This window comes from Delphinus delphis, chromosome 4 (assembly GCF_949987515.2).
Source record: "Delphinus delphis chromosome 4, mDelDel1.2, whole genome shotgun sequence".
NCBI lineage: Eukaryota > Metazoa > Chordata > Mammalia > Artiodactyla > Delphinidae > Delphinus > Delphinus delphis.
This window is the reverse complement of record NC_082686.1, coordinates 383,887-402,460: the sequence shown is the minus strand read 5'-3', so window position 1 is coordinate 402,460 and position 18,574 is coordinate 383,887. Positions and strand designations below refer to the sequence as shown.

The 18,574-nt window shown below is 47.6% G+C and overlaps 1 protein-coding gene across 2 annotated transcripts in view; it reads right to left on the bottom strand.

The window, feature by feature from the left end:
• The window catches only part of MCM3AP (minichromosome maintenance complex component 3 associated protein), a 43,848-nt gene that overhangs the window by 19,328 nt on the left and 5,946 nt on the right, over nt 1–18,574 (bottom strand). For both annotated transcript variants that reach the window (XM_060010188.1, XM_060010189.1), the window contains 11 exons: nt 17,895–18,085; nt 15,318–15,457; nt 13,717–13,914; nt 13,134–13,402; nt 11,187–11,349; nt 9,149–9,309; nt 8,179–8,420; nt 7,697–7,908; nt 6,970–7,070; nt 1,794–1,925; nt 1,332–1,445 (listed from right to left, as the gene is read on the bottom strand). In XM_060010188.1, the coding sequence (XP_059866171.1) occupies nt 1,332–1,445; nt 1,794–1,925; nt 6,970–7,070; nt 7,697–7,908; nt 8,179–8,420; nt 9,149–9,309; nt 11,187–11,349; nt 13,134–13,402; nt 13,717–13,914; nt 15,318–15,457; nt 17,895–18,085 (1,923 nt within the window). The remainder of the gene's footprint in view (nt 1–1,331; nt 1,446–1,793; nt 1,926–6,969; nt 7,071–7,696; nt 7,909–8,178; nt 8,421–9,148; nt 9,310–11,186; nt 11,350–13,133; nt 13,403–13,716; nt 13,915–15,317; nt 15,458–17,894; nt 18,086–18,574) is intronic.

Below are 18,574 nucleotides of genomic sequence, written 5' to 3'. Positions count from 1 at the left end.
AGAACTAAAGTGGTACAGGGTACAAGATTATAGATCCAACAGGGCCCTTATAAATAGTCAGGAGATAACCCTGTATCTTATAGTTAGAAATTTAATTTTTAAATGACCATTGAGACAACTGAAATATCTTCTCATCAACAACATCTGATGTTTGCAATTAGAAATGTCTCAAGTATATGATAGCTGGCTACAGAGGCTGACAGCCTAAGGTCATGTGACAGTGGCCCTCAGATAAACCAGAATCTGAAAGAGATTTTTTATAACAAAATCCTATCAACCAAGGGATCACAGAGGCCTTTATCAAATATATTTAGCCATTAAGTCAAAGAAGCCCAGACAGGCAAGACCCATTTCCGATAGCTGTCCTCTGTGGTGATGGAGACAGCCCTGGGCCAAGCTGTAGTCCAAGTCTTCTGGAACTGCAAAGAACAGCAGTTTCCCTGCACGTCAATGAGTCCTAGGTTTTACATATCTCTTTTTTTTTTTTTTTTTTTTTTGCGGTACGCGGGCCTCTCACTGTTGTGGCCTCTCCCGTTGCGGAGCACAGGCTCCGGACACGCAGGCCCAGCGGCCATGGCTCACGGGCCCAGCAGCTCCACGGCATGTGGGATCCTCCCAGACCGGGGCACGAACCCGTGTCCCCTGCATCGGCAGGCGGACTCTCAACCACTGCGCCACCAGGGAAGCCCTACATATCTCTTAATACCCCTTCCTGGGATTAAGAACAGACAAATACCCATCATTTGTGAGGTCTCTTGCTTAGAGTAAACAGTGAAATAGACTCCCAATTAATAGAAATGGAAAGAAATATTAATTAAACAATATACTCTGCCTCCTGGCTATATTCCCCATCTGCACCAGAGGCTGCAGACCTATCTCAGGGGAACTTAAACGCAAGGACAGATTTCCCAGCACAACTGAACCTCTTTCTTCCCTGAAGCTTGGCACTGAAATTAATAAAGTTCTTAAGTGAAATAGCTCAAAGGAATCTTTTAACATATGAAACAAAGGAAAGGATCTTCTACTTGAGAAAAACTAACGGTGAGTAACCTGGTGTGGAGAAGACCACCAGCGAATTCTTTTGCTTAAAGACACATCCCCACGCCCAGGGCAGGGTCAACAAGGAGGATGAGAGTGAAAGTAAGGGCCTCCCTGGAAGCAACGCACACAAGAACAGGGACAGCCTGTCAGTACCTGGCTAACCAGAAGATATGCTCCTTGTCAAAATGAAAGCCAGCTAGCATGAGCTGGACCAGCCTGGCCACGGGGCCTCTAACCCTCCTCCCAGCCGCCCACCCGCCTCACGCTGCAGGCGCCAGCGCTTCACTTACTTCAACTCCTGGGAGCAGGTTTCCCTCACACGTTCTGTCACCACGAGCTCTGTCAGCTCTGCAGCTAGGTCCTGGCTCAGCTGCGTTAACACCAGTTCTCTCTCTTGTTTCAACCTGAGGGAAAAGGAGCACGAGAAGTAACAGGCGTCACACTCTGTGACCTTGAGAGTGGGGATCTGAGTTGTGCTGCCTGACCCCTCCGGTTCCACCAGACAGGCCACACAGCCATGCCCACTCCAGTTCCCTGACCATCACCCACACCCCCTCCGGCTGGGGAGGGGCTGCTGCTTACAAGGTGGGACCTGCCCGCTCCCTGGGCCATAGCATACGAAGGCGCAGGGCGAGCCGTGGATCTGATACGAATGCAGTGGGCAAAAGCGAGAGCATCGTAGGCCAGGGCAGGTTCTCCCCTTGTCCACACACTCCACCCCCACGGGCACTGCAAGGATGAGACACCCTCACCTCTCTTCTTCAGCCCGCCGCCTCTCTTCCTCTTTCCGCTCCCTTTCCTTAGTCACTTCTTCACTTGCAATGTGCCTCAAAATGCCCATGGTTGCAGCTGTTAACAGCTCCTCCATAGCAGCATTGGAAACACTAGACAGAGCAAAGTGGACATTGCTCTAAATAAATAATAAAAGCCACACAAACCGTATTACTAGACTTCTAATACTAGCAAGGGAAAAAATACCTATTTGCCTTCCAGCATAAAAACGAAGCCCATGGTTAGGAACACACACTCCATCAAAACTGACTCAGGAAAAAAAGAAAATCTAAATAAACCTATAACTAGTTAAGAGATTGACTCAGTATTTTAAAACATCTTCCAGCAAAGAAAAATCCAGGATGAGAGGGCTTCACTGGCAAATTCTACCAAACACTTTAAGAAGAACTAACACCAACTCTTCTCAAACTCTTCGAAAAAACCGAGGCACAAGGAACACTTCCTAACACCTCTACGAGGCCAGCATTCCCCCGACCTGATACCAAAGCCAGACAAAAACACCAAAAGAAAACTAGTGACCAATATCCCTTGTGGACATTGAGGTAAAAATCCTTAACAAAATACTAGCAAACCAAAATTAAGCAATATACTGAAAGGATTATACACGACCAAGTGTATAATCTCACACTACCAAGAGAGATTTATTCCTGGAATGCAACAAATGAAAATCAATGTAATACAACCACATTAATAAACTGAAGGGGAAAAAAACCCCACAAAATCATCTCAATTAATACAGAGAGAGCATCTGACAAATTCAATACCATTTCATGATAAAAACACTCAATAAATTAGGAAGAGAAGGGAACTTTCTCAAAATGATAAAGACCATATATGAAACACCCACAGCTAACATCATATTCAGTCGTGAAAGATAGAAAGCTTTTCCTCTAAGATCAGTAACAAGACAAGAGTGCCCTATCTGCCATTTCTATTCAACACCGTATTGAAAGTTATAGCCAGAGCAATTAGACAAGAAAAATAAAAACATCCAAACTGGAAAGGAAGAAGAAAACTACGTGTATTCACAGATGACAGGATCCTGTATGTAGAAAATCCTAAGGGATCCACTCAAAAGCTATTACAATAAAAAAAAAGTTCAACAAGGTTGGAATATAAGGATCAACACCCCAAAATCAATGGCATTTCTATACACGAGCAATGAACGTTCTGAAAGTGGAATTGAGGAAACAATTCCATCTACAATAGCGACAAAAAGAATAATATAATTAGGAACAAATTTAACCAAAGAAACAAAAGACTTGTACAATAAAAATTATAAAATGTTGCTGAAAGAAATTAAGGAAGACATAAACAAATGGAAAGACATCCAAGTTCATGGACTGGAAGACTTCATATTGTTAAGATGCCAGTACTACCCAAAGCAATCTACAGATTCATTGGAATCACCATCAAAATCCCAACATAACTTTTGCAGAAGTAGAAAATCCCATCCAAAAATTCTTATGAAATTTAAAGGGTCTCCAAATAGGGAAACAGTCTTCAAAGAGAAAGTTGAAACAAAGCTGAAGGACTCGCACTTTGAGATTTCAAAACTTACAACTTACTACCAAGTTATAGTAATCAAATCAAAACAATATGGTACTACCATAAAAACAGACATATAGGGCTTCCCTGGTGGCGCAGTGGTTGAGAGTCCACCTGCCGATGCAGGGGACACGGGTTTGTGCCCTGGTCTGGGAAGATCCCCCATGCCGCGGAGCGGCTGGGCCCGTGAGCCATGGCCGCTGAGCCTGCACGTCCGGAGCCTGTGCTCCGCAACGGGAGAGGCCACAACAGTGAGAGGCCCACGTACCCCCAAAAACAAACAAACCAAAAAACACAGACATATATACCAATGGAATATAGCGCCCAGAAAGAAACCCTCACATATATGGTCAACTGATTTTGAACAGGGCGGCAAGACCACATGAAGGGAAAAGGACAGCCTTTTCAACACTGGTGCTGCGAAAACTGGATACCCAAGAACAATGTTGGATCCTTATCTTACACAATATATAAAAAAAAAATCAAAATGGATCAAAAACCTAAATTTAAGAGCTGAAATTATAAAATGCTTAGAAGAAAACACAGGGGAAAATCTTCACATTATTGGATTTGACAGTGATTTCTTGAATATGATACCAAAAGCACAAGCAACAAAAATAGATAAATTGGACTATATAAAAATTTTAAATTTTTGTGCATCAAAGGACACTATCAAAACAGTGAAAAGACAATCCACAGATTGGGAAAAAAATACTTGCAAATCAAATATTGAAAAAGGATTAGTATCCAGAATATGAAAGAACTCCTACAACTCAACAACAAAAAAATTCAAGAATGGGCAAAGGGCAAATGAAGCAACTGACAAAGGATTGATCTCCAAAATTTATAAGCAGCTCACGCAGCTCAATAACAAAAAAACAAACAACCCAATCCAAAAATGGGCAGAAGACCTAAATAGACATTTCTCCAAAGAAGATATACAGAGTGCCAACAAACACATGAAAGGATGCTCAACATCACTAATCATTAGAGAAATGCAAATCAAAACTACAATGAGATTATCATCTCACACCAGTCAGAATGGCCATCATCAAAAACTCTAGAAACAATAAGTGCTGGAGAGGGTGTGGAGAAAAGGGAACGCTCTTGCACTGCTGGTGGGAATGTGAATTGATACAGCCACTGTGGAGAACAGTATGGAGGTTCCTTAAAAAAGTAAAAATAGAACTACCATACGACCCAGCAATCCCACTACTGGGCACATACCCTGAGAAAACCATAATTCAAAAAGAGTCATGTACCAAAGTGTTCACTGCAGCTCTATTTACAATAGCCCGGAGATGGAAACAACCTAAGTGCCCATCATCGGATGAATGGATAAAGAAGATGTGGCACAGATATACAATGGAATATTACTCAGCCATAAAAAGAAATGAAATTGAGCTATTTATAATGAGGTGGATAGACCTAGAGTCTGTCATATACAGTGAAGTAAGTCAGAAAGAGAAAGACAAATACCGTATGCTAACACATATATATGGTATTTAAGAAAAAAAAATGTCATGAAGAACCTAGGGGTAAGACAGGAATAAAGACACAGACCTACTAGAGAATGGAGTGGAGGATATGGGGAGGGGGAAGGGTAAGCTGTGACAAAGCGAGAGAGAGGAGTGGACATATATACACTACCAAATGTAAGGTAGATAGCTAGTGGGAAGCAGCCGCATAGCACAGGGAGATCAGCTCGGTGCTTTGTGACCGCCTGGAGGGGTGGGACAGGGAGGGTGGGAGGGAGGGAGACGCAAGAGGGAAGAGATATGGGAACATATGTATATGTATAACTGATTCACTTTCTTATAAAGCAGAAACTAACACACCATTGTAAAGCAATTATACTCCAATAAAGATGTAAAAAAAAAAAAAAAGAATGGGAAAAGGACTTACATAGACATTTCTGTAAAGAAGATACACAAGTGACCAATAATTACATGAAAAGATGCTCAACATCATTAGTCATTAGAGAAATGCAAATCAAAACCACAGTGAGTTACCACTTCACACATTATAATGGTTATTATTTAAAAAAAAAAAAAAGAAGGACAGCAAGTGTTGGCGAGAATGTAGAGCAACTGGACCCCTTGTGCACTGCTGGTGGGGATGCAAAAATGGTGCTGCTGTTGTGGAGAACAGCTTGCTGATTTCTCAAAAACGTAAAAATATATCATATGATCTAGTAATTCCACACCTAAACATATACCCGTAAGAACTGAAAGGGACTCAAACAGTTATTTGTCCCCAGTGTTCACAGCAGCATCATTCACAATAGCCAAAAGGTGGAAACACCTTATTAAGCACGGGTGAATAAATAAAATGTGGCATATATACGTGTGTATGTGTGTGCATATATTTAATGGAGTATTGTTCAGAAATAGATCTGGAAGTAGACAATGGTGATGAACACACGACATTGTAAATATACTTAATGCCATTGAATTGTGAGCTTAAAAATGGTTAAAATGGTAAATTTTGTTATATTTTACCACAATAAAAAAAACAAACCCATGGAAATCTTACTTTTAGCTCCATCAAACAGAAAGTATGTATCTAATTCTAGTATATAAAAAACTGAACAAACCTATGAACAAGACTGACCCTTTTGTGTAAACTACATTTATACAAGGAAATATCTGGTTGGCCAAAATGTGCCTTCGGTTTTTAAGTATTGATAATACCATTTCGTATAATTGTGTCACTTTATATGTACTAGAATTTTTACAAGTTTGAAATCCTTAAGAAAGTCTGACTTACTAAACTTGGCAGATTTTAATTAACTATTAACTCCAAAAGTTGCTTAAGTGTCTAGAAAGATTTTGATTATTAAATTTATCAAGACTAGATGCTGGGCTTCCCTGGTGGCGCAGTGATTGAGAGTCCGCCTGCTGATGCAGGGGACACAGGTTTGTGCCCCGGACCGGGAAGATCCCACATGCCGCGGAGCGGCTGGGCCCGTGAGCCATGGCCGCTGAGCCTGTGCGTCTGGAGCCTGTGCTCCGCAACGGAAGAGGCCACAACGGTGAGAGGCCCGCGTACCGCAAAAAGAAAAAAAAAAAAAAGACTAGTTGCTTAAAGTGTTCCACAAAATCAGCTTTATAAAATTTGTAAGTGTAGTTTGAAATGTCTAAGGAAATTTCATCATGGTGTTAAATGCAAATGGTATAAAATGTTTAAGGGAATTTAATCTGTCAAATTTATAAACTGTGACTTAATCCAAGATCAAGTAAAGTGAGTGTTTTTATTTTTTAACAGAGAATGAACTAATTATTACTAGATTTTTTTTATTACTAGATTTTTGATCACATTTAAAGTTGAAAGAAAAACAGGTTTCTAATTTACAATTTTAATAAACCTAATGCTACTCAAAAGTCATACACACATAGAAACTACCTGCAAACGACAAACGCAGGTCAGGAGCGTGAGGGACTATACCCACCAGCGAGCAGGACCGACACTGAAGCCTGTGCAAAGGGGTGGCTGTGATCTCTTGTCGAAGACTGAGAGCAGCTTTCTGAGAGGAAGCGTCTGGCGGGAGCACATACGGCCTCAGAGCACGAGAGGCACCGCACTTACCCCAGGGCTGTGGCTGCGAAGGCTGCCCCGGCGGCGCCAACTTCCTCGCAGTCCCTCTGAAGAACCTCCCGGATGAGCTCATCCACCACCTGCGCCAGGTCCTAAGGAGAGGGCAGACGGGGCCACGATCACTGGCTGGGGACGCCGCCCTGATCCAGCCCCAGCGCACCACCAAGCCATCGCCTCCACAGCCTAAGGTACCGAAGGTCTTCCCGGAACCACAGAGACATCATGGACCGTCCGCCCAGCTCAGAAATCCCTCCAAGACCTCATCACCGGAAGCTGTTTGGAGGCGTCTAATGACCCTTACACGGGGCTCGGCTGTGCGCTCCTGGAAAGGGTTCCTGCTAATAACCAGAGAGGAGCCTTCTGGACGTGCCAGGACAAGCCTGCTGCCTGCTCAACGATGGCCATTCAGACGGCCACAGTGCCGCACCCCAACGTCACACGTGTCCGGCTTCTGTGGCCCTGCCTCATTCCCCACCTCAGGCCTCCTTGATCCCCCAGTGGGGTGGTGCCCAGTGCCTGCCCAAGCAACAGGGTGGCGAGATCAAGTCACACGACCTGTGTGGTGGGTAGGCCCTGCTCAGCCCCGGGGCCCCCTGTCAGAGGCACGCTGACCCCAGGGACACCCCAGGGACACAGACAGTGGTCAGACTGGACAGCAGAGGCAGCTGGATGTTTGCCCACGACGGGCCCTCAGAGCCCTGACAGGAAGGTTCCTTACCTCGTCCGAGTACACAGGCGCAGACTTTGGGGGAAGGAGCTCCAGCTGCACGGGGGGCTGCACGGGGGGCTGGAAGAGGCTGGGTGCCATGCTCAAGGGCAGTGCCGGGAGTTGTGGAGGAGAAGCTGGCACAGGGGTGGGCAGGGGCTGCAGGAGGAGAGCCGGGAGGGTCTCGTCCCCCTCCGTACTGCACTCCTCTCCTCTCCCTACACCTGGAAGGAACAGGCAAACGTGGGCACCGAGGACAAGCCCTGGCCACCCACAGTGACCCTAAGGACTGGCCACCCTCCCCAAGCTGACCGCCACAGGGCCCCTCCTGGGCCACGAGCCGGGGGGCCGTGTGCGCTTCACCCGTGGGAACAAAGCACTGTGGCGCCAGGGAGCCGTTCAGGCAGCACCGAGCTGATGTCGCCGGGCCCCAGGATGAGGCCTCCTAGAGGGGAGCGCAGCTGGTGCCCTCCTGAGAGCGCAGCCTCACTCACCCGCCACGTCCAAGCCGGGTCTCTGAGTGCCCGTGGGCAACTCCGCAGCCAGGCTGTCCCCGACGTACTTGTTCTGGGAGTTGAAGCTGCACACGGGGGTGTGACGGGGAACAGGGGGTAATGGCCCTCCATTCACGATCTCCCCAACGGACACCGTCAGCTTCCTGGTAATAAACACCGACTTCCTGGCCTTGGATAAACCCTCTGGTTCCAGGAACGAGGACCGGTTCAGCTCGACACAGCTACCCAGATCACAGAGAACCCATGGAGAGGCGTTACACAGGCGAGAGGCCACCCTTCACCTCCTCAGTGCCCTGCAGTCACTGCGTCGCCAGACGGCCATGTGGAACTGAGGGGAGGCATCAAGGGCCGCGCCCAAGGCCCAGCCCACGGCATCCACCACTGCCAGCGTTTCCTTCTGACTCGGGAGCCACCTGGCCTCACTGTTAGCAGCCCTGGGTGCAGCAACGCTCCCCTACACGCTCCCGGCTCATCCCGTGAGGGCAGGTCTGCAGGCAGCAGACGGGGCCAGGGCTGAGGAGTCAGAGGAGGATGGGTTCAGGGAAACCCCGGATCCGGACACGACAGGCTACAGATTATGGAGCCATTTTCTGGGAGAGGGTCCACAAGTCCTACCACGTTCTCAAAACTCTGACTGCAGCAGAGGAGAGGCCCTGGCCTGGCCAGAGAGGCCATCCTCAGGGACAGAACAAGGAAGGCCCCAACCTCGACCATCAGCTTCTTGAGTAACTTGGGAAAAGTCAGGAAGAGTCTGAACCCTAACCTGCTGAGGAACAGCGTGTGGCCTGGGGACATCCCCCGCGGTCCTGAGCCTCGCCTGCTCCCCTGCAGCCCAGGCAGCGGAACGTGCCTTCGCCAGGGCCTGGCGCGCAGCTGGCACTTCCCAGCCTCCCCAGGGTTAACAGGGAGAGAAGGAGAGCGGCCCGGCGGTTCGGGCCTCGGTGCTTACCCGTCGGAGACAGTGAGGCCGTGGCAGCTGAGGAAGCCTGTGGCGTCCTCTCCGTCTCTGAAGAGCAGCATGCGCACCACGCCGTCCAGGGGAAAGGTGGTGGAGCGCTGAGTGCTCGCGGTGTATGCCACGTTGAGCGCTCGGAGCGCGTCCTTGCGGATCTGAGAGAAGCCAAGTCACTGAGTCGCAGAGGGTCAGGCGCTCCGTGACCGCAGACGGCTCAGTCCCTCTGGAAAGCACCCCGGGTCCCAAGCTTAGCGCTCATCGGGCCGTCTGCTCAGCAGAATGCCCAGAAATGATGCAAAGCAAACAGTTTCACATACGGAAAAGGCTGGGCCACGAAGGCTTTACTTATAAGAAAAACTAGAAAACCAACCACCCACCAGCAGGGCAGGGAGAGTACACTGTGCATCCGCCACTCAACAGAAAGCCGTACAGCTGCTGAAAATTACTGCAGAGATGATGGAATGCCATGGAAAGCGTGTGACATGAAACTGAGTAAAAGTCAGAGAGAAAGTTGCTTCACAGCATCACACTGAGCATTTTAAACACGGGGACAGAGGGAACCATGAAGGCACAGACAGGTCAGTTTGATCCCAGGACCCCGGTGGCCCTGCCTCTCCTCTTCAGTGGGCTTCAACCAACTCAACCCAGATCTACAGTGTTACTTCAAGGCTGGCATGCACGTCCATGCTGAGCGTCCAACAGTGGGCAGACAAGACCCCTGTCCTCACGTAGCTGACGTGGCAGGAGACACCAACACTGAACAAAACGAACGTACAAAATGCACAATGCGTTTAACGGCGACAGTGCAACAGAAAGAAGAGCTGTGGAGGAGGGCAGGGCGCGCTCTGCCTAGAAGGGGAGCCCAGCCCGGCCCTGGTGGAGGGGAGCTCTGCGCGCTCGGATAACAGCCAGCGCAAAGGCCCTGAGGCAGGCGCGTGCTGGGGGCTGGGGGGCTGGGGGTGGAGCCAGGGAAGACAGGAGAGGAGATGAGGTCCAGGAGACAATAGGCCACTGTGGGCCACTGTTAGTGAAACGCTTTGTCTTTCTAAAGAAAAACACTTAGATTTCTGTTGAGTTTAAAATTATTAAAATGGGTACAAATGGTCGACTATCACTGGTATTTATCAACTGCACAGAGTTCCCCAAGCAGCATGTCGTTAGAAATCTTTTCATTTGTTCCAGAGTTTCAGTTCTCTTGGAAACTGTCGGATCTGACAATGAGCAAACTTGCAGAAGACTTTGCCTGGGATGTGATGGTGGGTTTAGTCACTGTTTACCGGAGGACTTGTGACCAAAGAAAAATGACCTGGAGTCACAAAACCAGCCAGGCAGGTTCCCGAGATCTCCCAGGCAACCTCCTCCCCACCCGGCGGCTGCCAGGGGCTCCCAGCAATGACTCCAGGCGGCACTCTCCCGGCATTCCCCCCCACCACCCCGCCCGCCCGCAGCTACGGGACAGCACAGGGGCTGCCGTGTGAGGTGGGTGTGCAGGCTGCTCTATTATCGTCCCCGAGTGCTTCAGAAGGCAAAGACCTGACTCTGGAAATCTGAGACCAGGAGTTCACACTCTATGCAAATCCTGAGGTAAGAGACTGGTCTTGCCCCGTCTTTGTAACCCCAGTGCAACAAAGAGCAGGCACTTTAGATATTTACCGAAATGAATTTAGCAACATCAAGCTCACTCCAAAAATGAAGACTGATAACACTAATAAGTTCTAGGTCAGGGGTTTGTGCATGCAGTTTGCTTTTTGGCTTGTTTCCATGGAAGATGATAGTTCTGAACGCAAGTTATCATTCTGAAGAGATTTCTCTCATCTGAACCAGAAGAAGAGTATTTCCCACTGCACAGCCTTTCCATCGGTGATCAACTGTGCCAACCCCATAAACAGGTAACAGCAGTATCCCCTCAGGGGCTGCTGCACGAGACTTAGCCCAGGACCCGCTGAGATGCTCCTGTCATAAAGAAGCTCTCAAATGTCACAAGTAGCAACCAGCTTTCTGTCAATTCTGCAAGTACAGTGTCAGTACTCACCTGATTAAAGTAACAATGCAGAAGACAAGCATTCAGATAAGAAGCTGACTGGACCAGTTTGAAAAATCGCACAAAATTGTTACTGTTCAACGCAGCAAAAGCCTGAACAGCGAATTTCACCTCAGAGGAGTTTCTAACGGCAGGATGGAACTGCTGCACTTCTCTGTTAATTAAAGGAGACGAAAGGGGTTAGAATTTGACCTTTAATTAGACAAAATTTCCATGAAAATAGATCTGACAATAAAACAGATTTCAACTATACTGAAAAAGAAGGTCTTGATATGGTCACATGTGCCAATATGTTCATGGTTTACCAATGTCAAAGCCACCACTCAGGCTGGATTGGTAACAAAGATTTTCTTTAAAAAGATGATGAGGGACTTCCCTGGTGGCGCAGTGCCAAGAATCCACCTGCCAACGCAGGGGACACGGGTTCAAGCCCTGGTCCAGGAAGATCCCACATGCCGCGGAGCAACTAAGCCCATGCGCTACAACTATTGAGCCTGTGCTCTAGAGCCCGTGAGCCACAACTACTGAAGCCCGCGCGCCCCAACTACTGAAGCCCGCGCACCTAGAGCCCTTGCTCCACAACAAGAGGAGTCACCGCAGTGAGAAGCCTGCGCACCGCAACGGAGAGTAGCCCCCACTCGCCGCAACTAGAGAAAGCCCGCGCGCAGCAACAAAGACCCAACGCAGCCAAAAATAAATTAATTAATTAATTTTAAAAAGATGATGAATAGTAAAGTAAACAAATTGAAGCAATAATTTAAGAATTGATTATCAAAGAGTTACTTTAATGCCAACTGACTGCCAGCTGTGTGTTTGAAGATGACGCCTAAGAAAGTTTAACTTTGTTTTGTTTATAAATAAACGGATTTGGGGACTTCCCTGATGGTCCAGTGGTTAGGAGTCCGCGCTCTCTCTGCTGAGGGCCCAGGTTCCATCCCTGGTTGGGGAACTAAGATCCCACAAGCTGTGCAGTGTGGCCGAAAAAAAACAATTATTAATTATTCAAGAATTACTCAAGGTAGGGGACAAATGCCTATCATATACGAAAAGACTACACAGCCATTTTCCCTAGTTTATCTCCAAGGCTTAATTTAAAATCAGTCACACACATACACATTCTGCAAGCTGACAGAGTTTCAGCATAAAGAAGGGAAACTGGGGACCCAGTTTACCAGTGACAGGAACGGAAGGCTAGTGGACTCTAACATATTTCTCATATAAATGTCTCCAGATAGATCAGGCCAAGGTTTAAGATTCATTCTTAATATCCCACCCTTAGCATTTGTTTCACACGACTTTTTCCTCTCCTGTGACTTAGACCTTTTTTTTTTCTTTTTTTTGCGGTACGCGGGCCTCTCACTGTTGTGGCCTCTCCCGTTGCGGAGCACAGGCTCCGGACGCGCAGGCTCAGCGGCCATGGCTCACGGGCCCAGCCGCTCCGCGGCATGTGGGATCTTCCCAGACCGGGGCACGAACCCGTGTCCCCTGCATCGGCAGGCGGACTCTCAACCACTGCGCCACCAGGGAAGCCCTGTGACTTAGACGTTTGACGAGGTCTGTGTGCACACGTACACGAGGCAACACGCTGGCAGCTCTGATAGGGGACCCTGAGCTTTCCTGTCCTAGTTCACTCGCCTTTTCTGCTCATACAGCAGATTCCTTCCTCGTGCTCTCCCACTGACAAGGAGAACCTGTCCTCAAAAAGGACCTGGGGCCCACTCTGGATGCACTGGTGCCAGCAGGCATCCCCAGCCTTCTGCTCCCAGTGGCTCAGCTCCAGGGACTGCACAGCCGAGCCCAGCTTTCTCACTAACGTCCCAGCGTTCGACACCAGAGAAAACTCAGTGCTCCCAGCACCACTAATCCTAAGTGCTCTCTTCCTGGTTAAGCTCTGCCTTTCCCTATGGCTTAGGCTGGCTTCTGAACTGGGAAGTTCACCTTAGGATGTCCCCCTTGTTGAGATTGAGCAGAACGTTGTAGCCCTGGAACTCCGCTTCACTGGCACAGAACACGCCCTTGTTTCTCAGGTCTTGGTACATCTCCTTCAGACTCTGAAGGCACTTGGTCATGTTCTCATTGTTGATCTTGGCATCAAAGGAGGACATGGGCTCCTCACACATGAAGTGAGCACAGTGGATGTGAAACCGGGTGCACTTCTCAATCAGAGACACCGTCACTGGGTCACACAGGTGCTGCTGAGTGATGTCCTGGACACGGGTGAGGCGCAAGATTACACGTGCACACGCGCTGTATGCACACACGCACACACCTTACATACACGTTTCTCGTATACACATAGATCTCATTAACATATTCCCATACATAAGAATCAACTATTAGAAAAAGCATGCTTATTACCTGAATTTCTCAGATTTCAATTTGAAACAAAGCCCATGAAGTACATTTTAACAGGACTTTGTAATGATTTTAAGTAACAGTATTTTTTGTCACGGATGAAATGTAACTGAGTAAAATGACAAGAACTCTCACTTTCACTCTGGACTTCACAAGTGGCTGATACCTTCCGTATGCCCCGCGTGCGGTTCCACACGAAGTCGTACCAGTCCCGCAGGCTGCCCTCCTTCTGGTCCATGATCTGGGTCACCAGGTAGTCCATGGTCCTGCTAAGCACCGCCGAGGGACGCAGCTCATGCGGCAGGGGCTCCTCCTGGTCTGCTGAGGAGCGGCTGTACTCCTTCACGGCTGCCGCGTGGTCCACCTGAGGGCAGGGAATAGAGACGAGCAGCTGGGTGGCAGGTGCTAGGCCGGCCTCCCAGCTGCTGTGCCCGAAAACGGGGAAAATCACACACACACGCTTAAATAAGGTCAATACTACAGAATACAATTTTAAAACGTAAAATTTCTCTTTGAAGGTAACAATTAAAATTCAACGACAAAATAGAGAAACTTGTTTTTGGCAAACATGACAAGAAGTGAAGATAAGAGGCTATCACATCAACACACAGAGGAATTTTAGTGAAGACACACCTGCTTGGCTCCAAGCACAGAGGTGTGACAGGTAAAGGACGTTAAAGATTCTAAAAGATCTCAGCCACGCTCAAGCACCAGATTAAGTCTACACGGACCAGAAATGGAGCCGGCAGTGCGGAGGGCGAGGTGAGGCAGGGGAGCAGCAGGGCCTGGGGAAGGCCCTCGAGAGTCTGGAGCTGCATCTTCCACCTGCAAGAAGAGGCTGAAGAGGTGCGGCTGAGGGTGGAGCAGAGACGCCCAGAAGCCCATGCCCTGGGCACCGGCTGTGAGCTGTCATCACCGTCTCCTGGGGCAGGAGCGCTGGGCCTTTGCCTTGACAGCTGCTGCCTAGCTGGGGACCCTGAGTCAGGCGGAGGCAGCTGTGTGAAACCACCGGCCAGGAAAGGAGCAGAAGCCCGCAAGCAAAATTAACAGCAAAAGAATCTAAAATGGTGCAGATTTCTGGGGAAACAATTGGGAACGTGCACTGACACATATTCAGGAACCTTAAGAAAGGTCACACATCTGATACAGCACTTCATGCGCAGGATCCATCAGAAGGAAGGAAGCTGAATACCTTAGAGGCATTACACGCAGTATGCCCAACAGAATTCTTAATAACGCTGAAAAATCAGAAACAGCCTAATGATTGCAAAATGGGGAGTTTGGACAGAGCTACATAATCAAATAATATGCCTACATTCAAAGTTTCGAATGCTTACTAAGACTTTACCACAACAAAAGAAAATGCTCCTATAAAATGTTAAGTGAAAAAGATTCATACAAAATCATACCTAGAGCATCATCTCAAAAGCACAAAATATAAGCATAAAAAAGGACAGGAATAAAACTGTGAAAAGAAAAAATGGGAAAATTTTTTTTTAATTTATGAAACAAATCTGTGTCTATTTGTTTAGGGAACCATATGGTCCAGTCACCTTATGCAAGACTGCTTCCTACACACCTCACAATGCAGACAATGGAACACGACTGTTCATAGCACATCCCCACTGCCCTCTAGAAAAGTAAACACCAGACCAAATTTGGACAGAAAGGACCAGTGCAGCCTTCCCTCCCCTGCACACGCCCCTCCACCCCAGTGATTAGTACGGCCAGCAGCCTGGCGAGCACCCTGGGGGCGTGGCGCTCTACCTGGTCAGTGCCTGGGACCACTTCAAACACACTAAGCTGGCTCCGGGTCTCCCGCATGTATCGCTCCTTCTCGGGACACATATCCGGGCACGTCCCAACAAAAGTCCTCGCTTTGTCCAAGTCGGTCCTTTTCACCCGAGCTGAAGGCACCAAGTAAAAAGTAAGAATGCACCACACAGTTACTAGAAAGTCAGAGAAGTGCACTTTCATAATGATAAAAGGAGAAATAAAAATAAACATCAAACCACAAAGGAAAAGAAAGAAATTTTAAAAACACTGGGCCTTAGAGAAAGGAAAGCACAGCCTACCACACCAGGTGACAGGCCATCAAGGCCCATGAAGACCCTCCAGGGTTTCTCCCCTCTCCAGATGGGTCTCCAACAATCGCAGACCTTCAGGGCACTCTTGGGGGCGGGGGGGGGGGGGTGGGCACACACGTGGGTGTTTATGGCTCTTATAATGACCTCAATGACACACAATCATGCTACAGTATTTTTGTTAAAAGGATCAATTTGTTAAATGAAAATATTCAAAATTTGCCAGTATTCTAAAACTCTCAGTATTTCATCATGTTTTTAGTATAACAGGAATCACATAATGGAAGTTAGCTGGGTCCTGACCTAAATAAACCACTATGATGACCCACAGAATTAAATAGTTAACAAAAGTATCTTTTAAATGAAATGGAATGCAACAACCTAAAATTTAAAACATTCACATCTTATTTTTATTATATTTATTTATTTATTTTGCTGTACGCGGGCCTCTCACTGTCGTGGCCTCTCCCGTTGCAGAGCACAGGCTCCGGATGCGCAGGCTCAGCGGCCATGGCTCACGGGCCCAGCCGCTCCGCGGCATGTGGGATCTTCCCGGACCAGGGCACGAACCCGTGTCCCCTGCATCGGCAGGCGGACTCTCAACCACTGCGCCACCAGGGAAGCCCTCTTATTTTTATTTTTAAAAAGTCCAATATCTAGTAATAATTTTTTTTTTTTGCAATACAAAAATCACATGTTAATGACATAATGTATGATGGCAGGTTTTATTACTGTGTTAAGAAGACACTGTGATTATTCCATTACAGCTTCTCCAGAGAGGAAAATCCTACAGGTTAAACTTACTTTTGAAAAATGTTTGCAAAGAAGGGTACATGCGCTGTTTTATTTTGGGTCACTGCACATATTGCTTAGTGTTAATAGGACACTTGCTTTTTGAGTAGGTTTTAAATACATTTGCGTGGTTCAACGTTCCAAAGGTGCAACGATGTCCAAGATGGGACGCCCCCCTGCCTTGCTCCCATCCTGACCATCAGCGTGAGCGATCCTTTCTCACCTCCATGACTTTCACACACACATAGGCAAGTATGCTTACATATATACGGACACACACACACTTCCCCCTTTTCTGTACACAACTGGTAGACATTTCCCACGCCTTGCTTTTTCCACTTCACAATAAATACTGATCATTTTTCCATAAAGAAACCCCAGTCTTCTTTCAGGCTATTTAGAATCCCACTGTATGGACAGTTTCCAATCTCTGTCATCACAAACAACCTTGTGAGTGAATCGTACACACGTGGTGGGGTAGTTTGTGGGACGCACTCCTGGAAGTGGAATTCTGGGTCAAAGGCGTGAGTGTCCCCAAGCCTGAAGACACTGCTAACTTGTCTCCCCGGGAGCAGCCTGCCCAAGGATGCAGCGCTGGGGCCTGATGGGGAGATGCCGCCCTAGCGGGTGTGGTTTGCATCTCTCAATCACTCGATGCTGTGTGACGGGCCAAGGGCATCTGCATCTTCCCATTTCTATTTTCCATGTTTAAGAGTCAACTCTTTCTTTTTTTCGGCCACACCAAGCAGCTTGCGGGATCTTAGTTCCCCGACCAGGGACTGAACCCAGGCCCTCAGCAGTGAAAGCAGCGAGTCCTAACCACTGGACCACCAGGGAAGTCCCAAGAGCTCTTGACACTTCCTTTTCTGAACCTCTCAGACCTTACTCGTCTTTCTACTGGATTTGGTCTTTTTCATACTGACTCTACAGGACTTTCTGTACCTGGGAAATCAGCCCTTTGTCTGTGATGAGCTACAGATTTTCCCCCTGGATTGACATCTTTTATTTGTGTAGTTTTATTTGTGGTGATTTCTTTCTACTGGATTTGGTCTTTTTCATACTGACTCTACAGGACTTTCTGTACCTGGGAAATCAGCCCTTTGTCTGTGATGAGCTACAGATTTTCCCCCTGGATTGACATCTTTTATTTGTGTAGTTTTATTTGTGGTGATTTCTGTTAAATAGGAAGTTTTTATTTTTTTAATGTGTGCTTTCTCAATAGCTAAAAACTGCCCTTTTAAATTATTTAATCTAGCGTGGATCAATGGTTTGTTGCCTTTCTTCCGAAAACAAAATTACATTACAAACACATCTGCACTATCTCCACGTCTACATTCACGGCCTCAGGAGACTAGAAAGCAACAGAGATCATACGTGCAGACTCAACGGCAGTGGAGCCCACAGACGGAAGTCACCCCTTCCCTCGTGGCTCCCGAGAAGACCGCCTCAGCCGAGTCGCAGCCCGTACCTTGCCGCATGACTCTGTCCCTCTGGTCAAGCAGGCGGTACTTCTCCTCGGATGTCTCAGCCACAGTACCTATCAGGGCACTGAGAGACGACACACACAGCCCAAGACCCTCGGAGCCCTCGGAGCCCTCGTCAGACGGGTCTCCCTCAAACTGAGGGGGCTTCAGAAGACTCGGCTTCTTCACTGGAGAGCTACAAGGAAGATGACATGCTAAGAGCTGTGTGTCCATCAGGCATTCGGGTCATTTCCACATCCGAACACTTCCCTTATCCTCCAAGATACCCTGCGCTCCTCTACAGCTGGGAAGGCCAGCGCTGAAGAGAGGCCGCCTTGACGACACTGGCGATGACGTGAAGGCATTACCCATACTGCGCATAATTCGTGTTCTTCAACAGTGAGATGCGCCCATTTAAACAGTTGAAATGAATTATCTGTCGACTTCTATCTCAAAGAAATGAAACTAACAGTGGAATAAAAGAACGTTTTAACGCCATGAGAAAATACCATGCCTACACGTTTTCATACACAGCTCCCCTTCAGTAGAAGGATGTACCAAAAAGAACCGGGCATTCTCTGTCAGCTTCCCCATGTTCTAGCTGGCTTTCAACATTCCATGAACTTGAATGTCAAAGAAGATGTAAGGAAAGGAGAAAACAAAAGCAAATCCGCAACTAAACTGG